This window comes from Procambarus clarkii, chromosome 32, assembly GCF_040958095.1.
Source record: "Procambarus clarkii isolate CNS0578487 chromosome 32, FALCON_Pclarkii_2.0, whole genome shotgun sequence".
In the NCBI taxonomy this organism is placed as follows: domain Eukaryota; kingdom Metazoa; phylum Arthropoda; class Malacostraca; order Decapoda; family Cambaridae; genus Procambarus; species Procambarus clarkii.
In genome coordinates, this window is record NC_091181.1 from 7222034 (window position 1) to 7243218 (window position 21185).

Consider the following 21185-nt stretch of genomic DNA (forward strand, 5'->3'; position numbering starts at 1 on the left):
TGCAAACCTCTGAACCTTTTCCAGTTTCATTATATGCTTCTTCAGATGGGGACTCCATGATGAGGCGGCATACTCTAAGACTGGCCTTACGTAGGCAGTGTAAAGCGCCCTAAATGCCTCCTTACTTAGGTTTCTGAATGATGTTCTAACTTTTGCCAGTGTATGTGTGTGTGTGTGTGTGTGTGTGTGTGTGTGTGTGTGTGTGTGTGTGTGTGTGTGTATTCACCTAGTAGTAATCACCTAGTTGTGTTTGCGGGAGTTGAGCTTTGCTCTTTCGGCCCGCCTCTCAACTGTCAATCAACTGTTTACTTAGTACTTTTTTTTCCTACAGCACACACACACACACCACAGGAAGTAGCCCGTGACAGCTGACTAACTTCCACTTACCTATTTACTGCTAGGTAACATGGGCGTTCAGGGTGAAAAAAAACTTTGCCCATTTGTTTCTTCCTGGTGTGGGAATCGAACCCGCGCCATAGAATTATGAGTCCTGCGCGCTATCCACCAGGCTACCAGGTCCCCAGGTTGCCAGGTGTGTGTGTGTGTGTGTGTGTGTGTGTGTGTGTGTGTGTGTGTGTGTGTGTGTGTGTGTGTGTGTGTGTGTGTGTGTGTGTGTGTGTGTGTGTGTGTGTCTGTGTGTGTGTGTGTGTGTGTGTGTGTGTGTGTGTGTGTGTGTGTGTGTGTGTGTGTGTGTGTGTGTGTCTGTGTGTGTGTGTGTGTGTGTGTGTGTGTGTGTGTGTGTGTGTGTCTGTGTGTGTGTGTGTGTGAAAAAAGTTAGTAGTTAGTAACATTTGATTGATTCACAGTTGAGAGGCGGGCCGAAAGGGTTGAGCTCAACCCCCGCAAGCACATATAGGTGAATACAACTAGGCGAATACAGAAAAATAATATTCCAAATATTGGTAAAACTGAAATATAAACATTTAATTAATATTTACACATATCCATCTTGTTAACCTTCCTTTACTCTCCTCTCTTTTTGAGCTCTTAATCTAATTCCACTTTCTAACTTAACCTTTTCTCTCTCTCTTTTTACCTCTTTACTTTATATTTGTTTAAAATATCAATAAGTAACAAAAATGTAAATGTTCGTTTGTTCAAAATTGCTAATCTCCGAAAATTCCTCACCGATTGCTTTGAAATTTTGACACAACGTTCCATTCGCATCCGAGCGGGTTTTTATATACATACTATATAGATGCCTCGTCTGTGACTGGAAAAAAACATGCTTTTTTGAAAAACAAGGCCATCTGTTGGACGTAAGAGCAACACACACTGTAATCTCCGAAAGTTCTTCACCGATTGCCTTGAAATTTTGGCACAGCGTTCCATGTGAATACGCGTGTGTTTTCATTTACCTATTATAGAAATGCCACAACTATGACAGGTAAAAACATGTTTTTTTTTTAAATAGCGCCATCTGTTGCACGTAATAGCAACTCACACTATATTATATATGTTATGATTCCATTTCAATAATTCCGATTGCAATGATAAATTTAATATCTTAGATTTTAATTGCTTTTCATTTCGATTTAATTATTTTGCATGACATTGCATTGGAATTGAGCCGTGTTGTTTACCATACTCTTCATTTCGCGAGTAAAGTTTATTTTTTTACTTTTTTATTGTTTTTCATTTCGTTTTTTTAACTGTTTTACTTATTTTCAGTGATGGGAAAATCAGATTATTTGATGTTTTCATTTTTCTAATGGGAACATCAGATCATTTGGGAACGAATCGGATGAGGGAGTGGGGAATGGTGGGGAGGACGAGGGGACGAGAGTGGGGGATGGTAGGGGTGACGAGGGGACGAAAGGGGGGTATAGTGGGGATGATGAAGGAACGGAGGAGGGAATGGTGGGAAGGATGAGGCGATGGGGAATGGTTAGGAGGATGAGGCAACAGGGGAGGGTTGCTGTGGCCGGGTACAGCTGGTAGGGTAATAAATATTAAACTCAACCTAACTTTAAGTACAATATACATTAGTTGTGCATATTTCAGTAAAATACAGTCAAAGCTAAAATGTTACGTCAACAGTGTCATTACTTCTACTAGCGGGGGATGAGTGTAGGCTGAGGCTGTACTGAGGAGGGTCTTTACCAAGCTTTCATTTACCAGTTTTGGACCAAGGAATCCAGAGAGTCGGGACTCAGTAAGAAGTTGGATCTCTCTCAGAAAGATTTACAAAAATTGCATTTGGAAAGGAAAGAACAATAGATGAACTTTAAGAATTGTGATAATGAAGGGACTAAAGATTGATACTGTTGTGCCTAATCATTTATTATTCTTTAAGGACATAATCCTTAGGAGCGCAAACCTGCAATTGGAAGTTTTCTATAACTGTATTTCATGACTGCTGCAGCAAGCAATGTTCAGAAGAGAGGTTTGTTGTGAATGTTTAAATTTTAATGAACAGATTGTTATGCTTAGACGTCTGACTATTTGGGTGTTGCTTGGTTTTAATTAATGGCCACTTGTTTAATAATATATGGAAATATAAGCACTGCAGCTTTACCTGCGTATATATTAATTTGTATAATAATCTTTACATTATTGTTAATTATTATATTACATCTTATTGTTGTTCTTGATTGCAGTTGATACATCGAGGCTGATACAACACATGCAGCACAGAGGTGGTTGTGTCTTGGTTATATTAGAATGTTAACCGACATTGTACTTATATGTACATATGACCAGTCATAATACTCTTCTGTCATCCTTATGCCATTCGCTCATATAACAACATAACTGTTAGGTTCATGCTGTTCACCATTCTACCCGTTAATGTACTGCAGTTCCGTATTGCTAACGTAGCTTTAATGTACGTAAAATTCACAAATGTCAAGAACCGTAAATTTTAAAGAAATTTAAGCGTTGAAAGAGAGAGAGAGAGGCTTTTACGATGATGTGGAATGATGCTGACATGAAGGAAGCTACAGCAAGGAAACAGAATGAGGCGGACTTTAGGGAATCTACATTAATTAAGAGGGTGTGGAATGAGGCAAACTTGAGGGACTCTACAATGAAAGGGCGTGGAATCAGAAGAACCTAGTGAAAGGCGAAATCACGTACTCAGGAGCTTGGTGAAGAAGTGTATTGTGTATAGCATAGGAACTGGTAAAACACCAAATGAAGCTCAGGTATAGAAGAAAGCATCCATAAAAAAGGAACAGCGCTCAGTTGGCCAAAATGTGTCTACTGGCATCGTTCAATGAACTAACCTCCATAGCACTATTGATCGCCTTTACCACGGGGTCGGGGTTTTTCGAGAAATATTCTAAAGTTGCTCCGCTGAACTGCCAGGGCTCAGTCCCCCACCTCCAGTTGCGTTGGTTCAGAAGGTCTTGGAAGGTGTCTAAACTCTGAGTCATTCCTTGCACTGTGAGATGAGCAATTAGTGAAGAATTGTAACCTGTGCTGATGACGAGACAAAACACCAGCCACCAGGCCATCATTACCTGCAAATATATTGTAAATAACAGTTACAGCTTCAGAACCTGATATTCTACAGCTGTCATTTCTCGGAAAGCTATCAGAATGCAACTCGTGTATATAATATGTAACTGTAATCAGCATATTATTATTATTATGATGTTGCTACTTTAAAAAAACACCAATTTAGGTTTTTATCGTTTCTCCTGGAGCCCATTTGTCAACAAGGTCTCGGTGCAATTGTTATTATTTTCAACGAGATAAAAGTAGTAAGACACAGTAGAGAGAGGGAAGTGACTCGCCAGGGTTGGGAACTGGAACTAGTGAGCACCACTGGCCAACACTCTTCCTGAGTAACAAACACTGCATACCAATCGGACGTTTCACTAGCTTTCAAGATATTCAAAAATATGTTGATGTACTTAGCACCGATGATTTCCACCGTTTATTGTATCGCCTTCTGCAGAGGACCTAGAGCCACGCTGTCACACTCACTAGCAGCGAAACTCACAGCTCTTTTGTAGGAATTAGCTGAATAATGATATAATAACTATTAGTAACTTACCCTGCCCGAAATGCTGATGGTTGGGTCGGAGGGCAGGTTCTGGAGGAGCGCACCGTAGCCGTAGAGGAGGGAGGTGATAAGGTCCACCTCCTCACGACCTCCCACCACCCACTGCCACGCCCTCTGCAGCAGCCACAGGCTCACGCCCCACGCCCCCACGCTCATCAGCAGCGCCACCCACAGCTCTCCTGGTGCAGCAATAAGATTACATGTATATATTACTCTCAGAAGATTTTCCAGCTTTCCAAGTTGGGATTATATTAGTTCATATAAACTATAAACTGTCAATATGAATTGTGACCATCAATTAATTGTCAATCACATATACATGTACTTAGTAATCTTATCTCTTTGTATGATATTTGGAATATTGACCTATTCTTTTATTGTACGTTGTTACTTACTTTCTAATATTAATCAGATATTTTTTCCACATAAAAATAACATAGAACAATATATTTACGACAAATGTAACACTGGCCTGCAATAGTTATCTTAACATGAATACTTGGGCTCGCTCCTAGCAGTAACACACCTGCAAATGGTCGAATAATTGCGAGGCTTGCAGGTAACGGCTCGGGCTTCAGAGACGTTATGACCATCTTATCAGAGGGATATATTCGAGCAAACAGAGCAAATCTGAGGCGGCCCGCTGTGGGCGCTATGATGGTGCTGAAGTCTGCCTCCTCCCGCTGCAGCTGACCAATCATACCCGTGTACTGGCCACGGCTCTTCTCGTCTCCGAAAGCGCGACCTGGAGCTTCTCTTACTTCGTAGCTAATAAGAGCAGTTGACGATTTTTATGTACAGGGCATACATATTCATTATAACTAAATATTATATTAGCACACACATATGCATACATACATGTACTAGTAAAATACCACAAGGTCTAGGATCCATCTTATTTCTAGTACATGTTAGTGACCTGACATGCAGTTGGATCCTTCATAACAATGTTTGCAGATGACGCTAAACTAATGAGACGAGACAGAATAGAGGAAGACTGTGATATCATGCCGAGGGGTTGTTGCACATGTATAGGTTGTCCTCCCCCCCATTTCCCCCTCCCCCAACCCATTGTCCTCCCCACCACCCCCCACTTCACTGTCCTCTAGTCCTCCCCACCATTCTCCATTCCCCCCCATCCCCTCGTCCCCATCATTCCCCACTCCACCGTCCTCTCGTCCTCCCCACCATTACTCCTACCTCCATCCCCTCGTCCTTCCCACCATCCCCCACCCTCGTCCTCTCGTTCTCCCCATCATTCCCTACTCCCGTCCCCTCATCCTCCCCACCATTCCCCACTCCCTCGTCCGATGCGTTCTCAACTGATCTGATATTCCCATCAGAAAAATGGGAACATCAAATGATCTTATGTTCCCATCACTAGAAAATAAGTAGAACAGTAAAAAAACGAAATAAAAAAAAAATAAAAAAAAAATTATAGTTACAAAATGATCAGTATGGTAAACAACACAGCTCAATTCAAACGCAATGTCACACAAAATAATTAAATCAAATGAAAATAAATCAAAATCTATGAAAATTCAATAAATCAATGTAATCAGAAACACTGAAATGGAATCGTTACATATATTGTATAGCGTGTGTTCCCATTGAGTGCAACAGATGGCGTTTTTTTTAAAGCATGTATTTACCTGTCACAGATGTCATATCTGTATAGTAGATATATAAAAATACGTGCATATTCAAATGCAGTGTTGTGTCAAAATTTCAAAGCAATCAGTGATGAAATTTTGGAAATTAAAGCATGTGTTGCTCCTGCGTCCTACAGATGGCGCTGTTTAAAAAAAAAATTCTTGTCACAGGTGAGGCATGTATATAGTTCGTATATAAAAACACGTGCCTATTCGAAGGCAACGTTGTGTCAAAATTTCAAAGCAATCGGTTAAAAGGTTTCGAAGATTTCCCTCATTTCAAAAACACATGAACAAAATAGTTTAAAAAATAAAACGTTTTTTTCCCGTCACAGACGTGACATCTGTATATTATATATATAAAAACCCAATATACAAGTCGCCAATATACGATATTCTTAAAAAAGACGACTATTTGGCAAAAATGAACCTCATACTCTCTGACCAAACTATATTCCAAAGGGTAACGAAGGACACTAAAGCCGATTTGAAAACGAAGGTAAACAGATTGATCGAAACTGTGAATGCCAAGAAATCTGGACTCCACCTGCCAACGGTTATTGGGGAATACCAACCTGGGGTATGAGTATGGAAATGTCAAGGCCCACAAGCCTGGAAACCCATTTCAGCCAATCATCAGCCAGATACCCACGACCACATACAGACTGGCTAAGCGATTCAACGACTTGCTGACTCCTTGTGTACCCTGTGTTTTCAGCCTGAAGTCTCCAAAGGAATTTGTTGACTTACTGCAGGGAGCACGGGCCACGGCAATAAGAGCCTCGTTGGATGTAGAATCACTGTTTACCAATGTACCTGTCGATGAAACAATCGGGATGATAGCGGACAGAGTGTATCGTGATCCAGCCTGTACTCTTCTTGACATACCAGTTAACATACTTAGGAAACTACTTCTACATGGGTACCATCGAGCAGAAGGTCTTAGTTGACATGGACTTGAAACCCATCATATACTGCAGGTATGTTGACGACATTTTTACGCAGGTACCTGATGGCAGACGTCTGCAGAAGCTGAAGGAGACATTTGAGCGGAATTCTGTGTTGAGTTTAATAAGTAAGTCAACAAATTTTTGCACACGGGCCACAGGGATAAGAGCCTCGTTGGACGTAGAATCCCTGTTTACCAACGTACCTGTGGACGAGACAATCGGGATGATAGCCGACAGAGTGTATCGTGATCCGGCCTGCACTCCTCTTGACATACCAGAAAACATTCTGAGGAAACTACTCAAAGCTTGTACTAAAGAGGCACCCTTCTTGAGCCCGGATGGGCACATGTATAAGCAAGTAGATGGGGTCGCCATGGGTTCCCCCCTAGGTGTCCTGTTTGCAAACTTCTACATGGGTACCATCGAGCAAAAAGTCTTAGTCGAAATGAACTTGAAACCGGCCATATACTGCAGGTATGTTGACGACATTTTTACACAGGTACCTGATGTCAGACATCTGCAGGAGCTGAAGGAGGCGTTTGAGCAGAGTTCCGTGCTGCGTTTCACTTACGAGATGGAAAAGGATGGGAAGCTGCCCTTTCTAGATGTAACAGTCATGGGAAAGAGCGGAGGTTTCCACACTGCAGTCTACACTAAGGAAACGAACATAGGAATGTGCCTAAATGCCAACAGTGACTGCCCAGACAGGTACAAGAGGAGTGTTGTTAACGCATATGTCGACCGTGCTCTCAGCCACAGCTGAGAATGGAAGCAAATCGACGAAGAACTCTGTAGGGTAAGGCAGGTCCTAGTCAACAACGGCTTCTCCAATGGTTTCGTCGAAGACATCATAAGAAGGAAAGTGAAACGCCATGCAACCTCTGAAGAGACAACCAACACAACACCTATACCCCCTATTAGACTATTTTACAGGAAGTTCTTTTCCACAGCTCATAAAACGGAGGAAAGGGTCCTGAAAGATATTGTTAATAGAAACGTTATCCCTACAGACAAAAAGCAGAGGATACAACTGACGATTTACTATAAAACCAGAAAAACGGCCAGCCTACTCATGAGAAACTCTCCAGACACAAAGAAGAACGCTTTAAAAGAGACCAATGTCGTCTATGCCTTCAAATGCCCTCTTGGGGACTGTAAGCTCCAAAAAAAAACAGTATATAGGCAAGACAACAACATCTCTTTCTAGGCGTTTAACGATGCATAAGCAACAGGGCTCCATTAAGGAACATATAATCTCTTCCCACAACCAAACCATCGCCAGAGAAATCCTAGTAAACAACACAGAAATCATCGATAGATACAGCGATAGCAGGCGGCTTGACGTCTGCGAGGCTCTACACATCAAGAAGTCAACACCAGCAATCAACAGCCAATTAATGCACAACTATATTCTACCCACCTCAAGACTCCGCTCCAATATAGAAGCATCAAGAAATATGGACCAATAGGCTTTCTACAAATCACTTCCATTCAATACCCATTGTTTCGTGTTCTGTCTTGTGTTTAGGAATTTAATACCCTATTAACACCACCTCACCCCATCCACCTCACTCAAATGTAGATATAAACAAATCGAAGATGTGTAAGTTCTATTCAGTTGTGTATGTGTAAGCTAAAGTCTTTGAAAATGTAATAAGTTTTACGAAACGCGCTCAAACGTCGCGTCAGACTAGAAATAAAAATGAATTTTGGAGAATTGATTTTTGAATTACCACCAACAGTGAAAAGAAACGTACGAAAGATCGAGAAAATTCGTGTTAGAATTATTAATCTTACTTTTTCGGTCATATTTAATATATATATATATATATATATATATATATATATATATATATATATATATATATATATATATATATATATATATATATTTATATATATATATATTTATATATATATATATATATATATATATATATATATATATATATATATATATATATATATATATATATATGTCGTACCTAGTAGCCAGAACTCACTTCTCAGCCTACTATTCAAGGCCCGATTTGCCTAATAAGCCAAGTTTTCCTGAATTAATATATTTACTATAATTTTTTTCTTATGAAATGATAAAGCAACCCTTTTCTCTATGTATGAGGTCAATTTTTTTTTATTGGAGTTAAAATTAACGTAGATATATGACCAAACCTAACCAACCCTACCTAACCTAACCTAACCTATATTTATAGGCAAGGTTAGGTTAGGTAGCCAAAAAAAGCTAGGTTAGGTTAGGTTAGGTAGGTTAGGTAGACGGAAAAACATTAATTCATGAAAACTTGGCTTATTAGGCAAATCGGGCCTTGAATAGTAGGCTGAAAAGTGCGTTCTGGCTATTAGGTACGACATATATATATATATATATATATATATATATATATATATATATATATATATGTCGTACCTAGTAGCCAGAACGCACTTCTCAGCCTACTATGCAGGGCCCGATTTGCCTAATAAGCCAAGTTTTCATGAATTAACATATTTTCTCAAATTTTTTTCTTATGAAATGATAAAGCTACCCATTTCATTATGTATGAGGTCAATTTTTTTTATTGGAGTTAAAATCAACGTAGATATATGACCGAACCTAACCAACCCTACCTAACCTAACCTAACCTATCTTTATTGGTTAGGTTAGGTTAGGTAGCCGAGAAAGTTAGGTTAGGTTAGGTTAGGTAGGTTAGGTCGTCGAAAAAACATTAATTCATGAAAACTTGGCTTATTAGACAAATCGGGCCTTGCATAGTAGGCTGAGAAGTGCGTTCTGGCTACTAGGTACGACATATATATATATATATATATATATATATATTATATGCCGACATATATATATGTCGTACCTAATAGCCAGAACGTACTTGTCAGCCTACTATGCAAGGCCCGATTTGCCTAATAAGCCAAGTTTTCCTGAATTAATATATTTTCTCTAATTTTTTTCTTATGAAATGATAAAGCTACCCATTTCATTATGTATGAAGTCAATTTTTTTTTATTGGAGTTAAAATTAACGTAGATATATGACCGAACCTAACCAACCCTACCTAACCTAACCTAACCTATATTTATAGGTTAGGTTAGGTTAGGTAGCCGAAAAAGTTAGGTTAGGTTAGGTTAGGTAGGTTAGGTAGTCGAAAAACAATTAATTCATGAAAACTTGGTTTATTAGGCAAATCGGGCCTTGCATAGTAGGCCAATAAGTGAGTTCTGGCTATTAAGTACGACATATATATATATATATATATATATATATATATATATATATATATATATATATATATATATATATATATATATATGTCGTACCTAGTAGCCAGAACGCACTTCTCAGCCTACTATGCAAGGCCCGATTTGCCTAATAAGCCAAGTTTTCCGGAATTAATATATTTTCTCTAATTTTTTTCTTATGAAATGATAAAGCTACCCATTTCATTATGTATGAGGTCAATTTTTTTTATTGGAGTTAAAATTAACGTAGATATATGACCGAACCTAACCAACCCTACCTAACCTAACCTAACCTATCTTTATAGGTTAGGTTGGGGTAGGTAGCCAAAAAAGTTAGGTTAGGTTAGGTTAGGTAGGTTAGGTAGTCGAAAAACAATTAATTCATGAAAACTTGGCTTATTAGGCAAATCGGGCCTTGCATAGTAGGCTGACAAGTGCGTTCTGGCTACTAGGTACGACATATATATATATATATATATATATATATATATATATATATATATATATATATATGTCGTACCTAGTAGCCAGAACGCACTTCTCAGCCTACTATGCAAGGCCCGATTTGCCTAATAAGCCAAGTTTTCCTGAATTATTATATTTTCTCTAATTTTTTTCTTATGAAATAATAAAGCTACCCATTTCATTATGTATGAGGTCATTTTCTTTTTATTGGAGTTAAAATTAACGTTGATATATGACCGAACCTAACCAACCCTACCTAACCTAACCTAAACTATCTTTATAGGTTAGGTAGCCGAAAACGTTAGGTTAGGTTAGGTTAGGTAGGTTAGGTAGCCGAAAAAGTTAGGTTAGGTAGGTTAGGTCGTCGAAAAACAATTAATTCAGGAAAACTTGGCTTATTAGGCAAATCGGGCCTTGCATAGTAGGCTGAGAAGTGCGTTCTGGCTACTAGGTACGACATATATATATATATATATATATATATATATATATATATATATATATATATATATATATATATGTCGTACCTAGTAGCCAGAACGCACTTCTCAGCCTACTATGCAAGGCCCGATTTGCCTAATAAGCCAAGTTTTCATGAATTAATTGTTTTTCGACTACCTAACTTACCTAACCTAACCTAACCTAACTTTTCGACTACCTAACTTAACCTAACCTATAAAGATAGGTTAGGTTAGGTTAGGTAGGGTTGGTTAGGTTCAGTCATATATCTACGTTAATTTGAACTCCAATAAAAATAAATTGACTTCATACATAATGAAATGGGTAGCTTTATCATTTCATAAGAAAAAAATTAGAGAAAATATATTAATTCAGGAAAACTTGGCTTATTAGGCAAATCGGGCCTTGCATAGTAGGCCAAAAACTGCGTTCTGGCTACTAGGTACGACATATATATATATATATATATATATATATATATATATATATATATATATATATATATATATATATATATATATATATATACAATCTTTGGACAACACCCACCAGTGGGACTCGAACCCAGAAAGCACAACTACCTTCCAGTAGCTGGCATAACTAGTATGCTTTAACCCACTACGCCATCAGACCTTACAAAAGAAGTAGATAGTTCGAGATATATATATCTCAAACATCTCTACCTCCCGAAGGCACCAGATGAGTGAGGGGTCAGTCTGCATTTTTCGTCAAGCCACTGTCAATGTGAGAGAACTCGTGTCCAGCTTATAAGCCTATACTTGCATAAACCACAAGTGAAGATAAACAATCTTTGGACAACACCCACCAGTGGGACTCGAACCCAGAAAGCACAACTACCTTCCAGTAGCTGGCATAACTAGTATGCTTTAACCCACTACGCCATCAGACCTTACAAAAGAAGTAGATAGTTCGAGATATATATATCTCAAACATCTCTACCTCCCGAAGGCACCAGATGAGTGAGGGGTCAGTCTGCATTTTTCGTCAAGCCACTGTCAATGTGAGAGAACTCGTGTCCAGCTTATAAGCCTATACTTGCATAAACCACAAGTGAAGATAAACAATCTTTGGACAACACCCACCAGTGGGACTCGAACCCAGAAAGCACAACTACCTTCCAGTAGCTGGCATAACTAGTATGCTTTAACCCACTACGCCATCAGACCTTACAAAAGAAGTAGATAGTTCGAGATATATATATCTCAAACATCTCTACCTCCCGAAGGCACCAGATGAGTGAGGGGTCAGTCTGCATTTTTCGTCAAGCCACTGTCAATGTGAGAGAACTCGTGTCCAGCTTATAAGCCTATACTTGCATAAACCACAAGTGAAGATAAACAATTTTTGGACAACACCCACCAGTGGGACTCGAACCCAGAAAGCACAACTACCTTCCAGTAGCTGGCATAACTAGTATGCTTTAACCCACTACGCCATCAGACCTTACAAAAGAAGTAGATAGTTCGAGATATATATATCTCAAACATCTCTACCTCCCGAAGGCACCAGATGAGTGAGGGGTCAGTCTGCATTTTTCGTCAAGCCACTGTCAATGTGAGAGAACTCGTGTCCAGCTTATAAGCCTATACTTGCATAAACCACAAGTGAAGATAAACAATCTTTGGACAACACCCACCAGTGGGACTCGAACCCAGAAAGCACAACTACCTTCCAGTAGCTGGCATAACTAGTATGCTTTAACCCACTACGCCATCAGACCTTACAAAAGAAGTAGATAGTTCGAGATATATATATCTCAAACATCTCTACCTCCCGAAGGCACCAGATGAGTGAGGGGTCAGTCTGCATTTTTCGTCAAGCCACTGTCAATGTGAGAGAACTCGTGTCCAGCTTATAAGCCTATACTTGCATAAACCACAAGTGAAGATAAACAATCTTTGGACAACACCCACCAGTGGGACTCGAACCCAGAAAGCACAACTACCTTCCAGTAGCTGGCATAACTAGTATGCTTTAACCCACTACGCCATCAGACCTTACAAAAGAAGTAGATAGTTCGAGATATATATATCTCCAACATCTCTACCTCCCGAAGGCACCAGATGAGTGAGGGGTCAGTCTGCATTTTTCGTCAAGCCACTGTCAATGTGAGAGAACTCGTGTCCAGCTTATAAGCCTATACTTGCATAAACCACAAGTGAAGATAAACAATCTTTGGACAACACCCACCAGTGGGACTCGAACCCAGAAAGCACAACTACCTTCCAGTAGCTGGCATAACTAGTATGCTTTAACCCACTACGCCATCAGACCTTACAAAAGAAGTAGATAGTTCGAGATATATATATCTCAAACATCTCTACCTCCCGAAGGCACCAGATGAGTGAGGGGTCAGTCTGCATTTTTCGTCAAGCCACTGTCAATGTGAGAGAACTCGTGTCCAGCTTATAAGCCTATACTTGCATAAACCACAAGTGAAGATAAACAATCTTTGGACAACACCCACCAGTGGGACTCGAACCCAGAAAGCACAACTACCTTCCAGTAGCTGGCATAACTAGTATGCTTTAACCCACTACGCCATCAGACCTTACAAAAGAAGTAGATAGTTCGAGATATATATATCTCAAACATCTCTACCTCCCGAAGGCACCAGATGAGTGAGGGGTCAGTCTGCATTTTTCGTCAAGCCACTGTCAATGTGAGAGAACTCGTGTCCAGCTTATAAGCCTATACTTGCATAAACCACAAGTGAAGATAAACAATTTTTGGACAACACCCACCAGTGGGACTCGAACCCAGAAAGCACAACTACCTTCCAGTAGCTGGCATAACTAGTATGCTTTAACCCACTACGCCATCAGACCTTACAAAAGAAGTAGATAGTTCGAGATATATATATCTCAAACATCTCTACCTCCCGAAGGCACCAGATGAGTGAGGGGTCAGTCTGCATTTTTCGTCAAGCCACTGTCAATGTGAGAGAACTCGTGTCCAGCTTATAAGCCTATACTTGCATAAACCACAAGTGAAGATAAACAATCTTTGGACAACACCCACCAGTGGGACTCGAACCCAGAAAGCACAACTACCTTCCAGTAGCTGGCATAACTAGTATGCTTTAACCCACTACGCCATCAGACCTTACAAAAGAAGTAGATAGTTCGAGATATATATATCTCAAACATCTCTACCTCCCGAAGGCACCAGATGAGTGAGGGGTCAGTCTGCATTTTTCGTCAAGCCACTGTCAATGTGAGAGAACTCGTGTCCAGCTTATAAGCCTATACTTGCATAAACCACAAGTGAAGATAAACAATCTTTGGACAACACCCACCAGTGGGACTCGAACCCAGAAAGCACAACTACCTTCCAGTAGCTGGCATAACTAGTATGCTTTAACCCACTACGCCATCAGACCTTACAAAAGAAGTAGATAGTTCGAGATATATATATCTCAAACATCTCTACCTCCCGAAGGCACCAGATGAGTGAGGGGTCAGTCTGCATTTTTCGTCAAGCCACTGTCAATGTGAGAGAACTCGTGTCCAGCTTATAAGCTTATACTTGCATAAACCACAAGTGAAGATAAACAATCTTTGGACAACACCCACCAGTGGGACTCGAACCCAGAAAGCACAACTACCTTCCAGTAGCTGGCATAACTAGTATGCTTTAACCCACTACGCCATCAGACCTTACAAAAGAAGTAGATAGTTCGAGATATATATATCTCAAACATCTCTACCTCCCGAAGGCACCAGATGAGTGAGGGGTCAGTCTGCATTTTTCGTCAAGCCACTGTCAATGTGAGAGAACTCGTGTCCAGCTTATAAGCCTATACTTGCATAAACCACAAGTGAAGATAAACAATCTTTGGACAACACCCACCAGTGGGACTCGAACCCAGAAAGCACAACTACCTTCCAGTAGCTGGCATAACTAGTATGCTTTAACCCACTACGCCATCAGACTTTACAAAAGAAGTAGATAGTTCGAGATATATATATCTCAAACATCTCTACCTCCCGAAGGCACCAGATGAGTGAGGGGTCAGTCTGCATTTTTCGTCAAGCCACTGTCAATGTGAGAGAACTCGTGTCCAGCTTATAAGCCTATACTTGCATAAACCACAAGTGAAGATAAACAATCTTTGGACAACACCCACCAGTGGGACTCGAACCCAGAAAGCACAACTACCTTCCAGTAGCTGGCATAACTAGTATGCTTTAACCCACTACGCCATCAGACCTTACAAAAGAAGTAGATAGTTCGAGATATATATATCTCAAACATCTCTACCTCCCGAAGGCACCAGATGAGTGAGGGGTCAGTCTGCATTTTTCGTCAAGCCACTGTCAATGTGAGAGAACTCGTGTCCAGCTTATAAGCCTATACTTGCATAAACCACAAGTGAAGATAAACAATCTTTGGACAACACCCACCAGTGGGACTCGAACCCAGAAAGCACAACTACCTTCCAGTAGCTGGCATAACTAGTATGCTTTAACCCACTACGCCATCAGACCTTACAAAAGAAGTAGATAGTTCGAGATATATATATCTCAAACATCTCTACCTCCCGAAGGCACCAGATGAGTGAGGGGTCAGTCTGCATTTTTCGTCAAGCCACTGTCAATGTGAGAGAACTCGTGTCCAGCTTATAAGCCTATACTTGCATAAACCACAAGTGAAGATAAACAATCTTTGGACAACACCCACCAGTGGGACTCGAACCCAGAAAGCACAACTACCTTCCAGTAGCTGGCATAACTAGTATGCTTTAACCCACTACGCCATCAGACCTTACAAAAGAAGTAGATAGTTCGAGATATATATATCTCAAACATCTCTACCTCCCGAAGGCACCAGATGAGTGAGGGGTCAGTCTGCATTTTTCGTCAAGCCACTGTCAATGTGAGAGAACTCGTGTCCAGCTTATAAGCCTATACTTGCATAAACCACAAGTGAAGATAAACAATCTTTGGACAACACCCACCAGTGGGACTCGAACCCAGAAAGCACAACTACCTTCCAGTAGCTGGCATAACTAGTATGCTTTAACCCACTACGCCATCAGACCTTACAAAAGAAGTAGATAGTTCGAGATATATATATCTCAAACATCTCTACCTCCCGAAGGCACCAGATGAGTGAGGGGTCAGTCTGCATTTTTCGTCAAGCCACTGTCAATGTGAGAGAACTCGTGTCCAGCTTATAAGCCTATACTTGCATAAACCACAAGTGAAGATAAACAATCTTTGGACAACACCCACCAGTGGGACTCGAACCCAGAAAGCACAACTACCTTCCAGTAGCTGGCATAACTAGTATGCTTTAACCCACTACGCCATCAGACCTTACAAAAGAAGTAGATAGTTCGAGATATATATATCTCAAACATCTCTACCTCCCGAAGGCACCAGATGAGTGAGGGGTCAGTCTGCATTTTTCGTCAAGCCACTGTCAATGTGAGAGAACTCGTGTCCAGCTTATAAGCCTATACTTGCATAAACCACAAGTGAAGATAAACAATCTTTGGACAACACCCACCAGTGGGACTCGAACCCAGAAAGCACAACTACCTTCCAGTAGCTGGCATAACTAGTATGCTTTAACCCACTACGCCATCAGACCTTACAAAAGAAGTAGATAGTTCGAGATATATATATCTCAAACATCTCTACCTCCCGAAGGCACCAGATGAGTGAGGGGTCAGTCTGCATTTTTCGTCAAGCCACTGTCAATGTGAGAGAACTCGTGTCCAGCTTATAAGCCTATACTTGCATAAACCACAAGTGAAGATAAACAATCTTTGGACAACACCCACCAGTGGGACTCGAACCCAGAAAGCACAACTACCTTCCAGTAGCTGGCATAACTAGTATGCTTTAACCCACTACGCCATCAGACCTTACAAAAGAAGTAGATAGTTCGAGATATATATATCTCAAACATCTCTACCTCCCGAAGGCACCAGATGAGTGAGGGGTCAGTCTGCATTTTTCGTCAAGCCACTGTCAATGTGAGAGAACTCGTGTCCAGCTTATAAGCCTATACTTGCATAAACCACAAGTGAAGATAAACAATCTTTGGACAACACCCACCAGTGGGACTCGAACCCAGAAAGCACAACTACCTTCCAGTAGCTGGCATAACTAGTATGCTTTAACCCACTACGCCATCAGACCTTACAAAAGAAGTAGATAGTTCGAGATATATATATCTCAAACATCTCTACCTCCCGAAGGCACCAGATGAGTGAGGGGTCAGTCTGCATTTTTCGTCAAGCCACTGTCAATGTGAGAGAACTCGTGTCCAGCTTATAAGCCTATACTTGCATAAATCACAAGTGAAGATAAACAATCTTTGGACAACACCCACCAGTGGGACTCGAACCCAGAAAGCACAACTACCTTCCAGTAGCTGGCATAACTAGTATGCTTTAACCCACTACGCCATCAGACCTTACAAAAGAAGTAGATAGTTCGAGATATATATATCTCAAACATCTCTACCTCCCGAAGGCACCAGATGAGTGAGGGGTCAGTCTGCATTTTTCGTCAAGCCACTGTCAATGTGAGAGAACTCGTGTCCAGCTTATAAGCCTATACTTGCATAAACCACAAGTGAAGATAAACAATCTTTGGACAACACCCACCAGTGGGACTCGAACCCAGAAAGCACAACTACCTTCCAGTAGCTGGCATAACTAGTATGCTTTAACCCACTACGCCATCAGACCTTACAAAAGAAGTAGATAGTTCGAGATATATATATCTCCAACATCTCTACCTCCCGAAGGCACCAGATGAGTGAGGGGTCAGTCTGCATTTTTCGTCAAGCCACTGTCAATGTGAGAGAACTCGTGTCCAGCTTATAAGCCTATACTTGCATAAACCACAAGTGAAGATAAACAATCTTTGGACAACACCCACCAGTGGGACTCGAACCCAGAAAGCACAACTACCTTCCAGTAGCTGGCATAACTAGTATGCTTTAACCCACTACGCCATCAGACCTTACAAAAGAAGTAGATAGTTCGAGATATATATATCTCAAACATCTCTACCTCCCGAAGGCACCAGATGAGTGAGGGGTCAGTCTGCATTTTTCGTCAAGCCACTGTCAATGTGAGAGAACTCGTGTCCAGCTTATAAGCCTATACTTGCATAAACCACAAGTGAAGATAAACAATCTTTGGACAACACCCACCAGTGGGACTCGAACCCAGAAAGCACAACTACCTTCCAGTAGCTGGCATAACTAGTATGCTTTAACCCACTACGCCATCAGACCTTACAAAAGAAGTAGATAGTTCGAGATATATATATCTCAAACATCTCTACCTCCCGAAGGCACCAGATGAGTGAGGGGTCAGTCTGCATTTTTCGTCAAGCCACTGTCAATGTGAGAGAACTCGTGTCCAGCTTATAAGCCTATACTTGCATAAACCACAAGTGAAGATAAACAATCTTTGGACAACACCCACCAGTGGGACTCGAACCCAGAAAGCACAACTACCTTCCAGTAGCTGGCATAACTAGTATGCTTTAACCCACTACGCCATCAGACCTTACAAAAGAAGTAGATAGTTCGAGATATATATATCTCAAACATCTCTACCTCCCGAAGGCACCAGATGAGTGAGGGGTCAGTCTGCATTTTTCGTCAAGCCACTGTCAATGTGAGAGAACTCGTGTCCAGCTTATAAGCCTATACTTGCATAAACCACAAGTGAAGATAAACAATCTTTGGACAACACCCACCAGTGGGACTCGAACCCAGAAAGCACAACTACCTTCCAGTAGCTGGCATAACTAGTATGCTTTAACCCACTACGCCATCAGACCTTACAAAAGAAGTAGATAGTTCGAGATATATATATCTCAAACATCTCTACCTCCCGAAGGCACCAGATGAGTGAGGGGTCAGTCTGCATTTTTCGTCAAGCCACTGTCAATGTGAGAGAACTCGTGTCCAGCTTATAAGCCTATACTTGCATAAATCACAAGTGAAGATAAACAATCTTTGGACAACACCCACCAGTGGGACTCGAACCCAGAAAGCACAACTACCTTCCAGTAGCTGGCATAACTAGTATGCTTTAACCCACTACGCCATCAGACCTTACAAAAGAAGTAGATAGTTCGAGATATATATATCTCAAACATCTCTACCTCCCGAAGGCACCAGATGAGTGAGGGGTCAGTCTGCATTTTTCGTCAAGCCACTGTCAATGTGAGAGAACTCGTGTCCAGCTTATAAGCCTATACTTGCATAAACCACAAGTGAAGATAAACAATCTTTGGACAACACCCACCAGTGGGACTCGAACCCAGAAAGCACAACTACCTTCCAGTAGCTGGCATAACTAGTATGCTTTAACCCACTACGCCATCAGACCTTACAAAAGAAGTAGATAGTTCGAGATATATATATCTCCAACATCTCTACCTCCCGAAGGCACCAGATGAGTGAGGGGTCAGTCTGCATTTTTCGTCAAGCCACTGTCAATGTGAGAGAACTCGTGTCCAGCTTATAAGCCTATACTTGCATAAACCACAAGTGAAGATAAACAATCTTTGGACAACACCCACCAGTGGGACTCGAACCCAGAAAGCACAACTACCTTCCAGTAGCTGGCATAACTAGTATGCTTTAACCCACTACGCCATCAGACCTTACAAAAGAAGTAGATAGTTCGAGATATATATATCTCAAACATCTCTACCTCCCGAAGGCACCAGATGAGTGAGGGGTCAGTCTGCATTTTTCGTCAAGCCACTGTCAATGTGAGAGAACTCGTGTCCAGCTTATAAGCCTATACTTGCATAAACCACAAGTGAAGATAAACAATCTTTGGACAACACCCACCAGTGGGACTCGAACCCAGAAAGCACAACTACCTTCCAGTAGCTGGCATAACTAGTATGCTTTAACCCACTACGCCATCAGACCTTACAAAAGAAGTAGATAGTTCGAGATATATATATCTCAAACATCTCTACCTCCCGAAGGCACCAGATGAGTGAGGGGTCAGTCTGCATTTTTCGTCAAGCCACTGTCAATGTGAGAGAACTCGTGTCCAGCTTATAAGCCTATACTTGCATAAACCACAAGTGAAGATAAACAATCTTTGGACAACACCCACCAGTGGGACTCGAACCCAGAAAGCACAACTACCTTCCAGTAGCTGGCATAACTAGTATGCTTTAACCCACTACGCCATCAGACCTTACAAAAGAAGTAGATAGTTCGAGATATATATATCTCAAACATCTCTACCTCCCGAAGGCACCAGATGAGTGAGGGGTCAGTCTGTATTTTTCGTCAAGCCACTGTCAATTTGAGAGAACTCGTGTCCAGCTTATAAGCCTATACTTGCATAAACCACAAGTGAAGATAAACAATCTTTGGACAACACCCACCAGTGGGACTCGAACCCAGAAAGCACAACTACCTTCCAGTAGCTGGCATAACTAGTATGCTTTAACCCACTACGCCATCAGACCTTACAAAAGAAGTAGATAGTTCGAGATATATATATCTCAAACATCTCTACCTCCCGAAGGCACCAGATGAGTGAGGGGTCAGTCTGCATTTTTCGTCAAGCCACTGTCAATGTGAGAGAACTCGTGTCCAGCTTATAAGCCTATACTTGCATAAACCACAAGTGAAGATAAACAATCTTTGGACAACACCCACCAGTGGGACTCGAACCCAGAAAGCACAACTACCTTCCAGTAGCTGGCATAACTAGTATGCTTTAACCCACTACGCCATCAGACCTTACAAAAGAAGTAGATAGTTCGAGATATATATATCTCAAACATCTCTACCTCCCGAAGGCACCAGATGAGTGAGGGGTCAGTCTGCATTTTTCGTCAAGCCACTGTCAATGTGAGAGAACTCGTGTCCAGCTTATAAGCCTATACTTGCATAAACCACAAGTGAAGATAAACAATCTTTGGACAACACCCACCAGTGGGACTCGAACCCAGAAAGCACAACTACCTTCCAGTAGCTGGCATAACTAGTATGCTTTAACCCACTACGCCATCAGACCTTACAAAAGAAGTAGATAGTTCGAGATATATATATCTCAAACATCTCTACCTCCCGAAGGCACCAGATGAGTGAGGGGTCAGTCTGCATTTTTCGTCAAGCCACTGTCAATGTGAGAGAACTCGTGTCCAGCTTATAAGCCTATACTTGCATAAACCACAAGTGAAGATAAACAATCTTTGGACAACACCCACCAGTGGGACTCGAACCCAGAAAGCACAACTACCTTCCAGTAGCTGGCATAACTAGTATGCTTTAACCCACTACGCCATCAGACCTTACAAAAGAAGTAGATAGTTCGAGATATATATATCTCAAACATCTCTACCTCCCGAAGGCACCAGATGA

General features: G+C 41.1%; 1 protein-coding gene across 1 annotated transcript in view; it reads right to left on the bottom strand.

Moving 5' to 3' along the window:
- LOC123759253 (glutamate receptor ionotropic, delta-1-like) overlaps positions 1-21185 on the bottom strand; it is a 177829-nt gene that overhangs the window by 146169 nt on the left and 10475 nt on the right. The window contains exons 3-5 of the mRNA XM_069334749.1: positions 4539-4780; positions 4004-4191; positions 3228-3464 (exon numbers count right to left, since the gene is read on the bottom strand). Coding sequence (XP_069190850.1) covers positions 3228-3464; positions 4004-4191; positions 4539-4780 — 667 coding nt within the window. The remainder of the gene's footprint in view (positions 1-3227; positions 3465-4003; positions 4192-4538; positions 4781-21185) is intronic.